The sequence below is a fragment of the Apaloderma vittatum genome, unplaced genomic scaffold (genome assembly GCF_000703405.1).
Source record: "Apaloderma vittatum isolate BGI_N311 unplaced genomic scaffold, ASM70340v1 scaffold3608, whole genome shotgun sequence".
Classification (NCBI taxonomy): Eukaryota; Metazoa; Chordata; class Aves; order Trogoniformes; family Trogonidae; genus Apaloderma; species Apaloderma vittatum.
The window spans coordinates 847-20,002 of NW_009730057.1; the positions used below are offsets into that span (position 1 = coordinate 847).

A 19,156-nucleotide genomic window follows, 5' to 3' on the forward strand; every position below is an offset into this window, starting at 1 on the left:
GAGGCTGACTCCTGCCTGAAAAGAAACCTTGGGCCAAGGGATTACTTGCAAATGCTCTTTTTGTAGCTACACAACATGACTAAACCAGGCCCCGAAGAAATTGTGCAACCTTGCAGCAGGGTGACGAGCCCTCACTGCAGAAGTGCTGGCAGGTGTCACACCTTAGCAGGATAAATCAGCCTGAACGCAGCTTCGTGCTGCCACTGCAGTGTTGTTTCTGGCAACCGAGGCAGCAGCACTCAGGAACGCAGACGTGCGTAGACGTTTATGATAGTGAGAAGAAAGTGCCGATAGACTTCTAATTGCTTTAAGAGTAAGGCTGTTAGCAGTTGGGAGGTGAGATCATAAGCAGGATAAACCAAACTCTTCAAGTATTTCATAAATGACTTTTTTTTTGTGTGTGCTTCAGTGTCATACTGATTGCGCAGTCCAAGAGTACAAACAAAAATCTGTCAAGTCAGGTGAGCCACCAACTTGCCTGAGCGCATCCCCCCAATCATCTACCATCATGGTAGCAATCTTGGAATCGGCATTGTCCGAGTCTTTCCAGTTCTTGGCCTGTGGATCACATGTGATTTTTAAGCAGTTAAAAAGAATTATTTGTGCCAACTCAAGAAGCTAAGGCTTTTGCATGAAACTTAATGGTTTTGGAGAAAGGAACACTGCTAGCCTTAATTATTTGAAGCCAAACATTTAAATAGAGGCCTCTCAAATCCTTTCTTTGGTCCCTAGTCATCAATATTCCACAAGGTTTGGCTTCTTTTTCCTTTCTCTTGTGACAATTATTACCTCATAAATAAGAGTCTCGTTGTTTATCCACACTGTAAGATCTATCCTCAATATTGAGAAGAATCCTCAGCCTTTTTAAATTTCTTCAGGAAATAATGTATTAAGTGTTCTAAATCTCTAGATGCTTGAGTCTCTACATTTTGGGGCTCTATTTTGGCTTAAAATGCTGCCAGCCAGCCCAGCTACAGCCTTACCAATGTTGTTTGACAGATGGGACAGAGCGCAAAGTGACTGCTTCTTAATGCCAATTTAAAACAAACAAACAAAATCTCCTTTGCTGAATAGACTTTAAAACACCATGAAAACACATCAACAGGCTAGAAAGAGGTTTTCTTTTTACTGCAGTGCACAGAGAAGCTGTAGCAGGCTGATAGATAACGTTTGCTTACAATAGGCACTGCTGACAGGCTACAGAAACTGCTGTTACCAAAATATATTCAGGTACATAGCGGAGTTTAAAATTCAAGATGTATAACATGTAGTTACTGAGAATTTTAACCCAGAGACAAGTATTTTCCTGGATTCATTTCTTGAATGATATGAACACAATGCACTTCAATTCACTGAAAAAATGTTAGTTAATTTAGTACATGCTTAGTCACAAAAAACATAAAAATAATTTCTTAAAAGTATTGTTTATTTAACATATACACTAAAAATGTGCTACGCAGGCCATGAGAATTCTTTCACAAACATTGTTCAAACAGAATAGGTGCTCACTCACTAATCAGATCCTGAAATCTCCGAAACATCAAGATAAAAAGAAGTCTGTAATTTCATTATAAAGAACTCATACTAAGGCTCCACCTGTTCCACACAGGATGTTAGAGAACGGTCCACAGAAGAAAGCATTAATTCCCTCTTGCTCGTATGTTTTCATAAAGCACTCAACGGTTTCTTTACACTGATGTCCAGTCCCGCCCCCTCTGCACACAAATAAACAGGACAAATTACTACTGCACTGCGCTGAGAAAGAAACTGAGAGGCCTGGCAAAAGTTGTCTTTCTTTAGTAAAGAACACTAAGGGACTTTTTCCTACTGTTTCATTTACTGAAAAAAGAGTGATCTTTTAACTAATAAATATTTATCTGATGTAATGCTCTCTTAGCTGGTTCCAATAGCTAAATTTAGAATGGCTGTGATCCTTCTTCTTACGCTTCTTTTAAGCTTTACTGGGTAAGGAGAAGGCTTAGGAATTAAATGAGGTCACTCCAGTCCTAAGGGTGCTCTGAATTGCCTCAATGCTATTAAAACTTTCACAGCGCCTTTTTGGGTTTTTTTCTTCCTTCTTTAGTACCATTGAAATACTTTTATACCAAGCAGCTTTCAGTTCATTAATAAACAATAGAATCCTCTAAAAAATGTTAAGGTCTTGACTAGCACCATCATGTAAAAACATAGGCAGGCTAAGAAGAAGGGCAGTCTAGTTTTCATGTGTACTCCACCTTGTTTCTGAGCATTGATTTGCTCAACAACCCAAAACAAAGCAAAACGGAGGATGTTTTAGTTTCAGACCTCAGCAGTATGTTCACTAGAACTTGCTTCAGGTGCTAAGAGGTGAAGGAAATCAAGGATGGCAGGAATTGAATGTTCACATCCACACGTATGACTTGCTGCACGGGTCAGAGCTCAAAGTCCGAATTCTCCATTCAGCTTCTTCCAAGTGTAGTATGACTGAAAATCATGGCCACTCCTTTCAGTTTTTAAAATCTCAACAACAAGGTAAACACAGCCCTTCTCAGCACAGCAGAGCACTTGGGAAAGACTCTTGCCCACCGTGGAACTCAGCAGGATGACAGCAGCCAATCTCTCAGATACTCTAGGTAACACCACAGCTCTGACAAAGCTTTTTTTTTTGTACATGTGCTTGGTAAACTGTCAAATACTTCCTACTTTGGAACAACAGTTGCTTCAGGACTGTTATTAGGAACTGACACTGGTTTTTGTCTTCACTAGCAAAAAACACCCCACCAAACAATCAAAACCAAAAAAGCACTCTTTGTGGGAGAGATTAATCCAAATCCCTCCCCGTGTGAAATTCAACTGGAAGACAAACTCTAGGTTTTTTTACTTAATGTTGAAGATTTAACTGAAATTAGCTACATTTCAAGTCAAATCTACCTGAAATCTCGAGGTATGAGATCACTGTCGATTTCCTGAACGTAATAAAAGCAGGAATTATATTTGTGATGAATATTCATATAAATCAATATAAATACGCATAGTAACATAAAAAGCATTTAAAATATTTTGGTTTGAATCAACATGAATATATGCAAATGAAAGGATATTTAGTCATGGTTATTACTGCTTAGCTGAGGGAAATCAGCTTTACAGAAAGCAGTAACTGTACCGTGCTCTTTATTTCAGAAAGTTATCCCACTTGGCAAATGCACTTTTAACTGAGGAAATAAAACGCGTTATATTTAATTCAGGGTTTTCTGTTGGATGAGGATAAGCATCATTATAAAAACCCAAACAACAAAAATGATACTCAACAGCTTGATTTGTACCTGAAACTTCAAAACTACATAAATGAAACAAGGTCAACACATGAAACGTATTTATACGTCTACAACATATATGTCCTCTCATTCTTATCCTCTTTCGTGCTAGTAAACCCATCACTTTATTTGATATAATTTATGTTTTTAATAATCTTGATACTGTTCTCTATCCTAGTGGTAAGGTAATTACCAGAAATACAGGCAGTTCTTTCTTTTCTGCTACTGATTAAGCAGATAAAGCAGCATCTAAAAACAGTGAAATCATATTTACTCTGACAGGAAGAAGTCAGTCGTGCTAATGGAGTTTGCCCACTGTAAACTTAAAGGATTTCTGCTATTTAGAGGAGCAGTATGCAGGAATTACATAAAATTCTAATTATTTCCTAGGAGTTTTTGAAAGCATCTAGGGCAGTTATATGCCAACATTTATTCTGATTTTCTTCTGACTTTCTGGAATACTGAGAGAAATTAAGATACTCCTGAGACAAAACTGATAGACCTGACACTTTTTCAGAACTAATAACTCTTATTAGCAGATGGCAAAACTTCCTCAAGGATGCAGGGAACAAGGTCCTCATTTTTCAAGAACACTTCTGTGGTTTGCTTTTTTTTTTTCCTTCACATCAAGAATTTGTTAAGTGTACTTCAGATGCTACTGAAGTACGTAGTAAATAGCTAGCAACAAGCCTCCAACTTTAATTGCTAATAATACACTCTCATATTCATCACATGCAGAGCAATAATTCTCATCTTGTACTGAGCTTTGAAGCTCATTCTACCTGGCACCTGAAGAACAGCTGTGTGCCACAAAGATTATTTTTCTAACTGCATTAGCTGGGCTAATAAAGGATATTCTTTCACCCACAAACCTCTCTTATTCCAATTACTGGCTTCTGAGTAAGAAAAAGAAAGCAGATGCTGTCACTAATAAAAGGCCTCACCAAGCCATGAACTGAACATACATTTACCAGACACCCACAACACTATTATTTCATTTTTCTCCTTGTCTTTCTGGAGATGTTTCCACTGTTTTTTCTCAATAGAGTCTTGCCTGCTGTAAGTCTATACAGTACTTCAATTAACACATCAAACTTGAAAAATCTAGTAAGTATTTTTCAGAAACAAATAGCAAGCTAGACTGTACCTGCATTATCACACATCTCCTGACACTGTCAAAAGGATAAGACAGCATTCCTGAGCAAGTAGTCACAACTTGAGCAACGAAAAAGGAAAGAAATGGAGTTGGCTTCAGATTTGGCAGTGATATCTGCAAAATAAAACAAAAAGGGAAGCCTGTGCAAAATCTGTGAAAATGTCAAATCCAGCAGGTATCAAGTATAACGTTCATCATTTCTGTTGTTAATCCTATTGCAAACTGACATAGCTTTTCAGTAATAATACTCTATTGAGCACAAATAACTTTGAAAGCAACAGCTGTAACTAATACCTTCATTAGTTCATAATAAATATTTAAAGTATCATGATAAAGACTTAAAACCCGTGCATTTTTGCTTGCAAAGCCTAACCTAATGGTGTTGTAACATCTGAAACAGGAGGCTTAATATACAATGATTCCTTGTCGGGAAACACCAAAACCCTGCTACAGGCAGGAAGTCCATCTGTCTTGGAAATTTCAGTAATACAGGCACCAAGTTCCTGGAACTGCCGCTCAGCAGCACCTAATATAAATTTATGCACATGGTTATGCTTTGCAGAAGCCCTTCTCTTCAAAACCAACTACTCTGCGTGACTGAAAACATATCATTGTTTCATCCACTTGTGAACAAACCATAATAGTACTTTTAACTTTGGAATTGCACAACGGTCAATCTTTAAGTAACAGAAAGAATTCTAATACTATTGGCTTATTGGTCTACCTATAAAAGGAAGTAAATATAAACAACCTGAGGCACATCAGATAAAACTGAAACTATTATTTAAGAGATTTTCACTACCTTTCCCACTATCAGCAGCTAAATGAGTTCATGTCAAGTCTAACGGGTACATGACACACGTGAATGTTGCTCCTGCTGTCCTGCCAGAAGCCAGCTTTGCCAAAAAACATTTCCAGAACTGAAACACCAAAATTGCTGTACGCAGTTATGAAAACACTGTATCATAATACCATAATACTAACCTTTGTTATCGATACTAAACAAAACTTTGAACCATGAAGATTAAATCTATCTAAACCATTGTATTATTTACAAAATAAGAAAGAAACGCATCAGTCTCGGAGCAGCACTCCTACTGGGCCATTACAAAATTTCCACTTGTAAAGATTTCCTGCAGATATACCCAGAATCTCTTCTTATTTGCTGGTTCATTAACAGGAATGCTGTACCTGCAGTAGTCCAGAGTCTAGCATAGCTTAACTGCTCTAATATTTTTATTAGTCATACGGAAAGCTTTGCAACCTGCCTGAGCTCATGGGGCTGCCCGAACTGTTGGTACTTGTAGCAGGAAGCAGGAGAGGGGGCAGCTGCAATCTCAAGATGCTTGACTCTGCCAGGATTACTTTCAATACCAAGTGTCTGGCACGTAAATACAGCCTGTCTTCTTTAACACAAGTTCCTTTGCACTTGACAATCTAAAGGTTTTAGTAATTATTGATTTATTTTTTAAGATAATCCAGCTAAGCAAAAACTCACGCATGTAACCATATCGTCTTCCCCGTTTCCTATGCTACACAAAACATGTGAGAAAGCATCCAAATACCCTGAGCTTCAACAATGGATATGCTACTTGGCTAAATACTATACTTCTGAAGAAATTAATCTTGAGTGCTATTTATGGAATGTTTCTAAAATTTGAGTCAAAAGCACATACACATGTAAGCCATCTGGAAACACTAGGAGACAGGAGATTTGGAGAACTATAAATATGCATGGTTTACTTTTTGCACTATAACAAAAGAAAGAAAACAGCAACCTTAAATTCTTTACATACAAAGTGGCTCTAAATGAAAAAAGGACTGCTTAAAAATTTGCATTTAATACAAGATTAATCAAACTTCCATGACTGACAGCATACCTCCTGGTCAGCACCACCAGAAAAGCCTGTGGCAAGACAAGTTTTTGGCACTGCAGTAAAAAACTGTCAGCAAGAGAAAGTACAGATCATGGTTGAGGGTTTTTTTTTTTTTCCCTAATTATCAAAAGCTAACAAAAGAAATCCTAAAACAGCTAACTCAAAACATACACAAGTAAAGCAGATTTTTCCAGCTATATTCACATGAAACAAATGAGATATAAAGAACTTACTTTCCATTCTGCTGATACGAATGACTTCTATGCAGTTTGTCAAGTGCCACTATCAACATTATATGTTCCGAGACCCAAGATTTCTTGTAATTAATTCAGTGGGTGTAGACCTCTGTGTCTTGCAAGAATCTATCCAAGTTTAGGGACTTCTCAGAAGCACACAGAATTACAAAGTATGGCAGTATAGCCCAAAAGTTTAATTGCCTTTTTCAGAAAAGCAACCTGAAACTGTTGCTTTTCTAGTGCATCATACGAAAATAAGTTCTTAAAACAGTCTAACTAATCATAAGTATGTTTCTAGCTTTTTATCTGTCAATAAATAGGTTTTCATTGTGAAATATTACTTATATACAGCAACAACGTGGATTTCAAAAATCTGAAAATTTTTTGACACTTATATACTAATGACTATCAAGAAAATAAAGTAGAAAAAAATATGAGAAACTTAATCTTGAAAGGGACAATCCAAGAAATTCACACACAGGAATCAAAGTATCTGTAGTTTCACGAGGGAAATTATAAACTAAGAGGTTTTTGAGTCTAGAGTACAAGTTAATGCAATCTTTACTGTGAGAACTTAATTGGGATTTTTGACAAAGCCCAGAAACATAGATTTTTAATACCCCTTTTAATACTTGGATCAGTTAACTCCAAAATAATTACATATTCTGAACATAACTTTGACATTTCTGATCTCGGTTATTTACATGCATCTTACAAAGTTATTATTTATTAAAGATGAAAACCAGATTACCTTCAACAAAAACTACACAGACACGTGCACGATTCCTCTTGTTGTAAAATGTTTGTCACAAAATCTTATCGGTATACCAGCACCTGCCATGCTGAAACAAAGAATAGCACAGCTCTTTACCAGATCTAGCTTGTTTATTAAATAGAACTTGTACTCAAGAGATCATTTATCTGTTTATCCATTTTGGATATGAAGATGTATTTGCATTTATCCTACAAAGCGAAGTTTAGACTCAGTGTTGGGAAATACCATCTAACATTTGCCAAATTGCCACCCCGAAAGCTGAAAAATCCTACGGAAGAAGAAACTGATCTTGTAAAAAACATTTCCTAAGACTAAGGATACCCACATAAACTCCAGAACAGTACAACTGCAGAAGAGTAGAATTACTTCACGGAACTGTATTGAAATTGTTTTCCTGAAGTAGCCTGCCTATGCATTTTCACTCCCATAGGGGATGCTCAGACTCCACATTAAAGCAACGATAAACGGTTTATACAGGTATCAGAAACAGTATATCTTTTCTAACCAAGTATTTTATTTCTTTTAAGTAAAGTAAGGATCCCTCTGGACACTAAGATAAAGGAATAAGGAGCTAAATGTTGCTGAGGGGGTAGCTCAGGAATAAATCTGTGGATTATGAGAAGAAAAAGCATGTATGTAAGGATACTCACAGACCTTGGACTGGCCATGTTCGATTTTGCTAAGCAATGACAACGAAGTGATCGCTGTAAGGCCTAACCATGCTATTCTTTCAAACATCTTAATTTTCTCATATTGCTATGGGTGAAGGCAGACTCTTTGAAAATAAAGTCAAAACTAGGCTTTCATTTCTTGGTTTGATCATGCTTTCCGACACATGAACATGAGGATATCAGGTGAACGCTGCTTTTCTGGAACTACCACAACGAAAAGCAGCAGGAAGCGTGATTGTCACTAGTGCCAAATAAACAAAGAGAAGCCTGTGGGGATGCACCAAAAGGCAAGCGCTCCTCACCCCCTCCTCTGCCTGGCACCCTGACTCCTTCCAATGCCTGCAGCCCACCATGGAGCCAGTGCAGTTGCTTCAGAGGGGCCTCAGCAACTTCCAGAAGCTTCTGTCAGCTGTGCAAACCAACCCCTCTTCCCCAGCCAGAGGCTAGAAAATACAAAACCAGGTAAAACGAAGGGGAGTTCAACAGATTATACATTAATAAGCATCTCACAGGACAGGTAAATCAATTTTAGTCATTTTATTTATACCCATGCAGGTCAGAAGCACCAAATCCTTCTAGATTGCTGGTAACACTTGTTTTCTCAACTGCTTGACCTCCCCTACATTTCCTGACTTGAGACTAACAAAGGCCTGAAACACAGTATTTGTTCAGTCAAATGGTTTTAATTGTTGATGTTGGTAAATTCTAACTTTTGTTTCTAACAGTCCCTCAGCATTAGTAATTTTAACCCTAGTACTCCATTTATTTGTCACACACCATGTAACTTTGCTAACAGTTTTTGTATTTTTTAAATAATAATAAGTAGTAACTTAAAGGCAAAATTAATTATTTTCTTAATATTACTATTTAACTCCTTCAGTAGCTTCTCTGTACCTATTTTTAACATAAACATGAATTCTGTACATGAATTCAGAGCTGTAATCTTCCTCAGAATTACAAAACTACAAGAATTTGGTTCAAAGATAACTGGTAAAAGTTTGTGTTTTGTAGGAAATTAAATCCTATCATCCTTTGGGGCTCTTTTTAAACATGCTCTTAACAATCTGCAAAATAAGAGTCTCTGCTCAGTTGACTAACAAAGTAACCACTAAAAAATCTCCTCAAGTGTGGTATCAACCCAATTAATGCAAAATTTGCTGCATTCCATTGCTGAAATACACTGCTTTGAATATCAAAGTTGTACCGTACTCAGTGCCATTATTTCAGTTAAAGGTACCATTTCTTGTGAAGGAGTAAGTCAATCTAAATAAGTGATTGGTACTGAAGGAGCCCTACCTTCCTTCATTTCATAGTTTCTCCACACTCATGTTAAGACTGAGACTGCTTCTTCTGCTTTAATGCAGTTTTGTGTTTGGTCCAGCTGAGTCATCTGAGTTTAACCCACTACACTGGCAGCAAAGTAACCAAAACACAAGAATCTACTTCAAAGTTAGCTGCCTTCTTTTTAGCATTGAAACCATACCGCCTAGCCTTTACGAGTGCAACAAGAGACAAACGTCAGCAAAGATACCCTCTTCCACAGAGATAGACACTTAAACCCATCAACACACACCGAGGTTCCGTAAAAGCTGTAAACCTGTTCCTTCTTCCATCCACAACAAAATCTTGTATTGAAACCCCACATATTTTAGACTAAAAAAGGTGCTATTCAGATGTCATCCATATTCTTAGGTGTTTTTATTTTTCAAACAGAATCTCTCTCACATCACTTGATTTACATCTGGAGAACAAATCGAAACCATTCTCGATGTAACTCAGTTTTGTATGTCTCAAACTGAAACAGCGTCTCATCATCTAGGAACCATAAATTCTAGAGACAGCTGATTAACAAAACTTGCAATCGTGGTTAAAATTCAGTCCTAAGACTTGTACTGCCTGGACTTAAAGTAATTTGAGTGATTCAAGACAAACTGTCAATGACTCTGTGAGAGTAGGCAGTTACAAGCATTTGACTGACTATTTTAGAACTACTCCAAACAGTGTAATTTACTAGTGAAAACAAGATCTAAAAATCATGAGAGCCCATGGAACTGAATTTACTTTCCTAAACACTTAAACTTTTTGATCCCATTGTTTAAAATGCAACTTGAGTCATGCACTTTATGGAAAGCATTCATGAAAAGCAAGTAGAAACAACAAAAGAAAAAAGTGCACTGCGGTCACAAAACATGCAGAAGACCACATCTGGATGTGCTGCCTGGGGGTAAAAGACCCCTCCAAAATCTTAAATTTCAAACTGAAATACAAGAAGCTTTAGAAGCAGCTGGAGTGTCAATTACAAACATGTTAACAATTTCTAACAGAGCTGAAATTTGTAAAAGCATCCTGACTTTGTAAATATCTTGCCTTCTCTGGCCTCATACAGATATAACTGAACATTTTGAATAATATCCAGGTGTAAATTGCAGCAGACTCACCCAAATAAGTAATTTTTATTTAAACAAATGAGAAAAATACATTAAGTAAAACAAATAAAATAACAACACTTCACTGGTCTTTGCCAATATAAATTTTATTATGAAATTAGGAATATAATATAAAATTATCTGACTCCATGCATAGGTCTTAAAACAAACCATCATCCACCTGACCTCATCTTGTTTTGTGTTTTCAAAATCAGGTTTTAACAAAGATAAGTCTTATTTATATTTAGAATACACGAAGTCAAGTAAAACATCAACCCTACTACAGTGCTCCACTGTGCAGGAGACAATACTGGCAAAACCAAGAAGTAATTTGTTTTATGTAGCTTAAGTACCATAAGTTCGCTAAAATATTTCCTTGTCTTTTGATTAATACGATGTTACTGAAAACATGCAATATTTATGCCCTTAGAGGTAAGAACATTTTTATTTAATTGGAAATATTTATTTTTCCTCCATCACCAGTGGGCAGATATTCAGAGAACTTAGAAAATATCAGCCTGTCATCACACACTGCATATTAAGCACCAAGCAGCAGTGAAAGTACAAGTTATGTGATGTTTTCATATAATGAAGTTAGCATCAGGATAAATAGTCCAAAGTTCTTATTTTTATGGGATGTTCATTCTCTGAAATCTTTAAGTGTTCAATTGGTGAGATCATTAGAATTATCACGCAAAGTTTACCTGTGTCATTACCACAAGGTAATTTATTTCTAAAAGCATTTCAAAGCTATAGCAGGCACCACAACTGCGTTAGTTTCTATTGATAATGAAATACTCTGAAGAGATAACAACACCCTGCAGGGCTGGCTGAAGGTTCAGGAAGCTCATCTATGTAGCTAAGCCAAAGGACAGTTTAAAGGCCAGTTCAACAGCAGCTTCTGTGACCGAGTCATGAAAACAGACGTAACACTCTTGAGGTTTTGGATGTTCAATGAGTCTCCTGGGGGAAAAAAAAAAAAAAGTTAACATAGGTGTTAGCTTTTCTCCTCAACCATTTGACACATCATGGTTGTTCGGTAATACAGCTAGCAATTTTTTTGTGCATCTCCTACATTATCTTCTTTCAACATATTTTAAAACTGAGTTATTCTCCACTCAGTTTTCTCAGGACTGTGTATGGGAACAATTCCTCATGTTTTCAGGGTCTATTTTTATGGTACTGATGTGTTCGCAGTGATCCAAGTTTCGAAGCTACAAGCTTCAATTAAGGTACTTAAAAGCAAACACAGTATTCACATATTGACCAATTTTTATACTTAATTCATCTAGTTACGTACATTCCCACAGAGAAAAAGCTAAAATACCCAAGCTGTTAATAATACCTGTGCATAACGGCGCGTAGAACTATAGCACAGCATATAGCTCTGCAAATACTGTTTGATAATGCAGAGGTGGAAAACTTTTTTAAAATATATCAATAGCGCCATGAATATTTTCAGATGTTTAAATGAAAAGATTTTCATTTTTCCAAACCCAAAGAGGCACACATACTACCACTGTGTACAACCATGGTGGGAAACAAGAGTTCAGGTTCTTTCCCCTCTTTAAATATCCGAGTAGAACACAAACAGGCTCAACAAAAGCTCTGTTAAAGAATTTCTGCATTATTATTCCTGGCCAATATAACTCTCACTGCTGTTCCCTCTGCTTCTATCAGAAAAAAAAGTCCTCATGCCATATTCCAAACTGTGTTTTGCTGTTTTCTGACTTGCTTACACAGCTCAATAGATGAACTAGTCAAAAATAACTTAATGAAGTAATCAAGCATCATCATTTATCGTCCTTTCGCCCCTTCGCTTGGCTACATTTGTTATTCAGAGTGAAAGCATAGCTTCCATTTAAATGGGAGTTTGCATTTTTCTTTCTGTTTATCTAGTAGGAATACCTAATACAGAAGATGATTATAGAAAAGAAGAAAATATAGTGTCCACTGACTATTAATATGACTGTTTAATGCAGCTAACATGTGCATAGCACAAAATGAGAAGTAGTAGCTATAGAACAGGGCTTACTGGCCTAGATGTAAATGATTACGACATGTGATACTTCCTGAATTGTGAGGAAATGAAACATACTACTTGATTCAATGGTTGGACTTGATGATCCCAAGGGTCTTTTCCAACCTGAATTGTTCTATGATTCTATGATTATTATGCCTAATTTTATTTACTTGAAAAAATGTATTGATTTTAGTATTTAATGTCTAGGACAGAATGCTGTTCTGTCATGCAAATAAGGCTTAGGTATACAACAGTAACTATACGCATCCTTAAGAAAATCACTTTAAGTTTAAATACCAGAACAAATCACAATCCTATTACAATTGCAAGGGCAGAACTGGGAAAGCAAACTGAGGAGAAAAAACTCCCTTTCCAAGTACCTGATTTGATCTTCCCAATGCAAGCAAGCGCAGGGTACGAAGAGTTGGCAAAGGGTGCGAGCCTTGTGCTGGCACAGCTCTCGCCTCGGTTAACACACCCAAGTTAGTGTGATGTTCCACCTGCTGCATAACACACCTTTTCCCAGATCCCAAGTTAAAGCTCCCTCAGTTCCTCAGTTCTGGTATTTCTGTAATGTGCTGCAGTTTAATTCTTCAAGGGTAGAGCAACCTATTCAGAACGAGAAACTCTAGGACAAATACATTCCTTGGTCTTTCAGACTCACCCCACAACCCAGTAACTCAGTGTTGGTGGTGGTTTCTTCTGATCAGTCCAGTTGTCAGGAGAGCACTCAAACAAAACTCCGTGTTCTCTTACCACCTCGAGGTCCTCAGCCGCCTTAGCAAATTCTGAAATCCCACTGCCTGCTTTTTTCTTCTCCTGTAAAAACAATTGGTGAAATGTTAGTATACAATGGAATATTTTGGCATAAACAGTAAATCTCTGATAAAATGTTGTGAAATGAAATCTCTAACAAATGATAATGCTGTCAAAAACCCAGACTAACTTGCTTACATAATTATTTTATCCTTATCTTTTTTACTTTTGCAAGAACAGGCTTTTCCACTGTTACACATGGTGGAGGTAGACACATGCTTTCTTTTTCCATCTTTTTTTCCTCCTGGATGAACAGTATTTCTCTAACAGGCAATCTGAGATAATACAGCTTCTTTAAAATTGTGTTACAACAGCTAAAGCTCACATCTTGCTTGCTCTGTGCATCTCCCTAATTAAGAACCGTGAGGGTAAAAGTCTATTGGGTAAACTTGGCAAGACAGGATTTTTTTTGTAACTGCACAGTTGAAGCTCTTAGAACATTTCTGCTCTGACGCAGTATGAGTGCATTACATACACAGACAATTACAGCATTTTTGTGTTTTGTTGAGCTTTTAGGACTGTGTTTTGTACAGAGCTTTCGAATAGAAGCTTGTAAAACTTCCAGCTGTTTCTAACTGAACTCCTGGTACCTGTTGAAGACCAAACTGCATGTACAAAACCCACTTTACTCTTTCCTCTGTTTTGGTGGTCAACAGTCCTGTGACTGCAATAAAGCCAGGGTCACTTTCATCATAAAGCGAGACAGAAAAAAAGAAACAAAAAGAACGGGCATGGAGATGAACACACGCGGAATTTTCAATGGCCTTGTCAGTAGTTTAGCTCTTGATCCACTGAAGTAAAACAAATTTATTATTCTTTTGTAAATACCCCTGTAACTACAAAAAAGCTTTATTTTTTTCTTTTGAAGCATAACAAATGATAGAGCATTATAAAAACAGGAGTGGAAATTTCTTTGCAACAAACCTTGTAAATAGCCCTGTAACTACAAAAAAGCTTTATTTTCTTTTGAAGCATAACAAATGATAGAGCATTATAAAAACAGGAGTGGAAATTTCTTTGCAACAAACCTATCTGAAGAGAGTTGATGAGACAGGGCATCTCTGAATGGGCCAATGAAATTTCTTTTCCAAACAGTTACTTCAGAAGGCGAAAAAAAGTTTTATTAAAAAAAAATAACCTCAAGGAACTTTTGTCTGCCATAGGCAGAAGCAGAAGCTATATCTTCCAGATCTTCAGTATTGTAGGCAGATGCAAAGAGGAAAAGACGGTCAAAGCATGACAGCTGTCTTAATTTCTCCAAAATGGTAGCTAAGTAAAATGCACCTTAGTCTGAAATGCACTGGAAAAACCAGACAATTAGTATTTGCCTGAGAAAATGCTTTGGATTCATTTCATAAAACATATTTTAAATTATATCTAATTCATATAGTGGAAGAAATTTCACTATACCTTTAACCTTTGCTCTGTCTTTCATTAGTACATAAAATTGTTTTAAATCCTGTTCTTGCTAATACTACTCCTGAAAAACACCTAAGGAATACCTTAGTACTCAGTCTGAACCCCCTCACTGAAAAAACAGGGTCATATCATGCAATTTTCAAGCTGACATTGGTTTGTACTGTAGCACATCTTACACTATGCTATTCATACTGAAAATACTCCAGAAAAATAATGTATTAAATAGGGACTTGATAGTACTATGAGGGTCTGTACTTCCATATTCATTAAAACATCTTTCCTTCTGATTTTATTTAAGACTAAGAAAATGCTAAGATGTTGATGAAGAAAATTAAGTCAGGGCTGCTTATTGCATACAAGTGCGTATATTTTTAGAGTTCACGACTAAAGAGCTTGTTTTTGGTCAATTTAAAATTTATTCACAATTTTTGCACACATTTAGAAGTTAAATTGTAAATTCTCAGTTTTTAAAAAGTGAGGTGAAATTAATCAATCAGTTCATATTCTGCATTATCGGTGCAATTTTCTAAATCCTCAATTATAACAATATTTATCTAGTGTCAAAGAATAATCAGTGTAATAGTATATTTCTGTATTTGATTTTTTTTTCTCATGCACAATGACTAAGAAAAACTTATTCATTCTTTCACGTTTTCCTCATGTCGTAATACAACCTGCCATTTTTGGCATTATTTGCAACAACTACCTCAGATTTCTCTAGAAGACCAACTTAGTTCTGCAACACATGTTCATCATTTATTTCTGATTTTCAGAGCAGAATAAACCCTGCTGGTGCCTACTGTCCTCAGAGCTGAAGAAGGCAGAAGAACGAGTGCTGGGGTAGCTGTGGCGAAAACAGAAGATTTGACTTCCAAGTGTGAGTTTTTCACTTTTTGTAATCTACACCTAATAGAAGAAAGGTTTCTTGATCCATTTATTTTCAGTTTCAACTATAGACTGTCTAGATACCAGTTGTAACGAAAGGCCATTTGATAGTAAGAAATCATTGTGTACTCTCTCTGCCTGCTTTTGGGTTTCTGTCTCCCAACAGATGCACCCAAAACACATGACTCATTGCTCAAGTTCTATTCAGCCAAACTGCAGCGTCACATGAAGGTCACAAAACAAACCACCAAACGAACTTATTTTTCTACCACTTAACAACTCCGAGATGATTCAGAAGGCACATCACTCTAACCTGAAGTGAATTCTTTAGTATCTTCAAGACAACTGATACTGCTCTAGTCAAACTGTGTTCATTCAATTTGCACTGTTACTTCCCACTTCTCATTTCATTTACTCAGTTTGTCACTTTATGATCTAAAACTAGCAACCGACACATGGTATTCTTAGGTTTACAGTTAATTATTTCACTTTTCCAGAAGGACTAAACAGGTCACAAAATTACCAGAAATGAAATGGTACCCCAGTTATGTTAATGCAAAGAAAAATTGACTGTGCAGTTACCAAACTGCCAGCAAAGTAAGGTGTACATTGCACTAAAATGTCCAATCTGAAAGGGCTATCTCCTAAACTGATTCTATTATTTAGATTTCCATGTTACTACTACTGTCTTACTCCAAATGGATCATTTGAAGCAAGCAGAAATCCTTTATCAAACACAAGGCAGTGCAGTCGCTGACTTCATATCTGTCCATTTTAAAAAGTCAAATCTAAATGCCGAGTACCCCCATAACGCTCTGGCAGCTGGAATCAGGCTTCTGCCCAAGCCTAGAGTAAGGCTTGAATTGCTCCCTTTAGGAAAAGGAAATAGCCTGTTCTGGCATCCCAGCTAACCTCAAACGCAAGAGACCTGGCAGCATAACCCAAAGCAATCAGTTGTTATAGCCAGTCATCTTGTATCCATGTGAACAAACGATTACAGACACGAGTGGAAGCCAAACAGGTAAGTAACCTTGGGTAACACAGAGACCCAAGACATGAAAAATGAACTCTCTCACCACTACCAAAGGCCCTTTTCAGGGTGTTCTTCAGATACACTGTCAGCACAGCAAGGCAAGACCACACAGTCACTGGTCATGAAGCATGTTCTGTTAAATGAGAGGACCTAAACTTCCTTTGGCTGCCGATCCGAAATCCCCTCCCAGCATTCAAATGGCTACTTGCAGTTCTTGAACTCAGCATGCAGAACTTTTCACTAAGTTACTCTTTTTTCTATTAGGATTGTTGTTTGTAAGAAAATACTACACTGGAGATATGGAGTATTTATTTTGAAGGCATTTTTGGTGGCAAAGCACCCTAACTGCATGCAGACCTGGTCAGGTTGTCAAAAAAGGAACCTCCCATAACAGCAGAAATATCAGGAGCTTTAAAAACAATGACACACATGCAAATACACCTGAAATAATTAAGTGAAAACAATACTGAAATACTTGAGCATGTAAATAGAGAAAGAGAAAACAAAAGTTTCCATACTTCTTTCCTCATGGATTGCTGAAAAACGGCACGAATTGAAAGACAGCAACGATAGAAATTCTCAATTAACTGAGGGTGGATGGAGCCACCAAGCCGTGCTACTTCTTTGTGTGTTGGACTAATAAAGATGCCTTGCATCGTTTCCAAATATAGATAGTGGAAGAGAGTATTGTCAGGACCAGATGTCAACCTTAAGAAAACAGAAGAATTTAATATTAAAATAAATTGGAAGAAATTGCAGTCACACAACACGTGCTTTTGTTTCTTAAGACAGAACTGTTTTTCTGCTAACCACAGAGAACAAAGGTGCCTACTCCTACAACAATGAAATCCTTAGAGGTTAAACAAAACACCAGAGTAGACTGTGCTGTCATAACAAGTGGGAACTGGGAAGATCATGGCTTCTTTGTGCTTTGGATACCTACTCTGAGATATCCAGGAGGCACAAGATGTATGTGTAGTCCAAAAAACTCTTATTTGACTTTGCAGTGTCACAGGTATGTGGGACATGCATACACTACTGACATATTCTGAATCAACAGGTATCTTCTCTTATCAAGCTCTCCATTTAAGAACTTCACTTTTGAGAAACCTTGCATAGCAAAGTTCTGGTCAGAAGAAAAATTATGCAGGAACTTCTGTGAACTGTGCATATTCAAAAGAAATCCAAGTATGGACTTAAATACAAAATACTTAGAAAAAAATAATTTCTTACTTGACAGCATTAAGAAGGTCTGTATCTTGCTCTGACAGGTTCTTTCTGACATTTCCTAAATGAAATGGATTTGGTAGGGTATGTTTTTTTCTAGAGGCCTAAAAAACAAGCAGATGAATGAATCAAAAACTAAGAAATGAACCAAATCAAATCAACAAATCACTTAAAATAGTGCAGCGTTTTTTTTAAAAGGCTCAAACAGTGGCATCAACTGATAAAAATGTATTTTATAGTCTATTTTAGATTAAAACGGATTAGAAGCAGTTGTACAACTGCATAGCAAGGTGTTCTGATAAGTTATGTTTACATCATTATTATTTTGGAGATATTTTCCAAGTACTTCAGCTGTGCCCACTTGAGTGATGGAGCAAAACAAGTATTTACAAGCAGTGATAAAACAAATGTGCTAGCTCTGAGGCTCACCCAAAGCTTTCTAAGGCAACAGATGTACTTTAGTGAATTTACTTGAGTGAATTTCTAGAAGAATTACCACCTCCCCAAGCCTGCCAGAACATGATCAATTCTCTTAGTCTTTGTTCTCAGACCTGATCCACTACGGACGGTGGATTGCTGCCTTCCTCTTCCACAGGACCCTCACTACCACGGTCGGGTCCTCCACTGCTTCTCGTAGGGCTTGGCTTGCGGGTCATTAAGGAAGAGTCACCAAACAGACTCCTTCTGCTTGCCGGAGTGGTTACTGATCTGGAGGTATTTTGTAGCTTACTGAGGATGGGTGAGGTAGTCGAGCTCTCCGCTTTGTCACGTGTGGCAGAAAGGAACCAGTCAGCACAAGATAAAGGTGGGACAGAAGGAGAATCGAGCCTTTCCTCTATGCTGGCGTTGATTCCTTCCAGTTGAAGTATAGTGGCTTTCACCTGATCTACATACACACAGTCTGGTCCTGGATTGCCAACAGCTTTTGATGCACAGCCTCCTGCCTCCAGCAGCACACACAGCATCAAGTGCCTCTGTGAACATGGAGAGAGCAACGTTAGCCTTTGGTTTCACGTACAGTCTCATCTTGCACTTGGGCAAGATGGAGTACTACGTTCACCACTACTTCCTCCTCTCCAGGACAGGTACTTAATTTTCTAATCAAATCAGATCCAAAGAGACCTTTGTGTTATCATGGTATTTAAGTTAATCACTCAAAGGTAAAAGCTGACATTCATAAGCTCATTAATTGTTTGCTTTAAAAAATTCCACACTTGAAAAAAACCAAAATCATTTCTGAAACAAATGGCCTGAAAACATAAACATGCTCCAAGTGAAAACATAAAACATGCTCAAAGTGAAAAAGCATAAAAGAGAAT

At 37.2% G+C, this 19,156-nt stretch overlaps 2 protein-coding genes across 2 annotated transcripts in view; both read right to left on the reverse strand.

Moving 5' to 3' along the window:
- Positions 1-1,540: 1,540 nt before the first annotated feature.
- On the reverse strand, positions 1,541-5,959 carry LOC104277857 (ADP/ATP translocase 4-like). The gene is given in 6 exon segments (XM_009874633.1): positions 1,541-1,715; positions 4,436-4,558; positions 4,814-4,904; positions 4,907-4,975; positions 5,252-5,369; positions 5,948-5,959. Coding segments are annotated over 6 exon segments (588 nt in total).
- A 5,326-nt stretch (positions 5,960-11,285) lies between these two features.
- The window catches only part of INTU (inturned planar cell polarity protein), a 38,141-nt gene continuing 30,270 nt past the window's right edge, over positions 11,286-19,156 (reverse strand). The window contains exons 11-15 of the mRNA XM_009874632.1: positions 18,389-18,811; positions 17,844-17,941; positions 17,129-17,318; positions 13,122-13,276; positions 11,286-11,397 (exon numbers count right to left, since the gene is read on the reverse strand). Coding sequence (XP_009872934.1) covers positions 11,286-11,397; positions 13,122-13,276; positions 17,129-17,318; positions 17,844-17,941; positions 18,389-18,811 — 978 coding nt within the window. The remainder of the gene's footprint in view (positions 11,398-13,121; positions 13,277-17,128; positions 17,319-17,843; positions 17,942-18,388; positions 18,812-19,156) is intronic.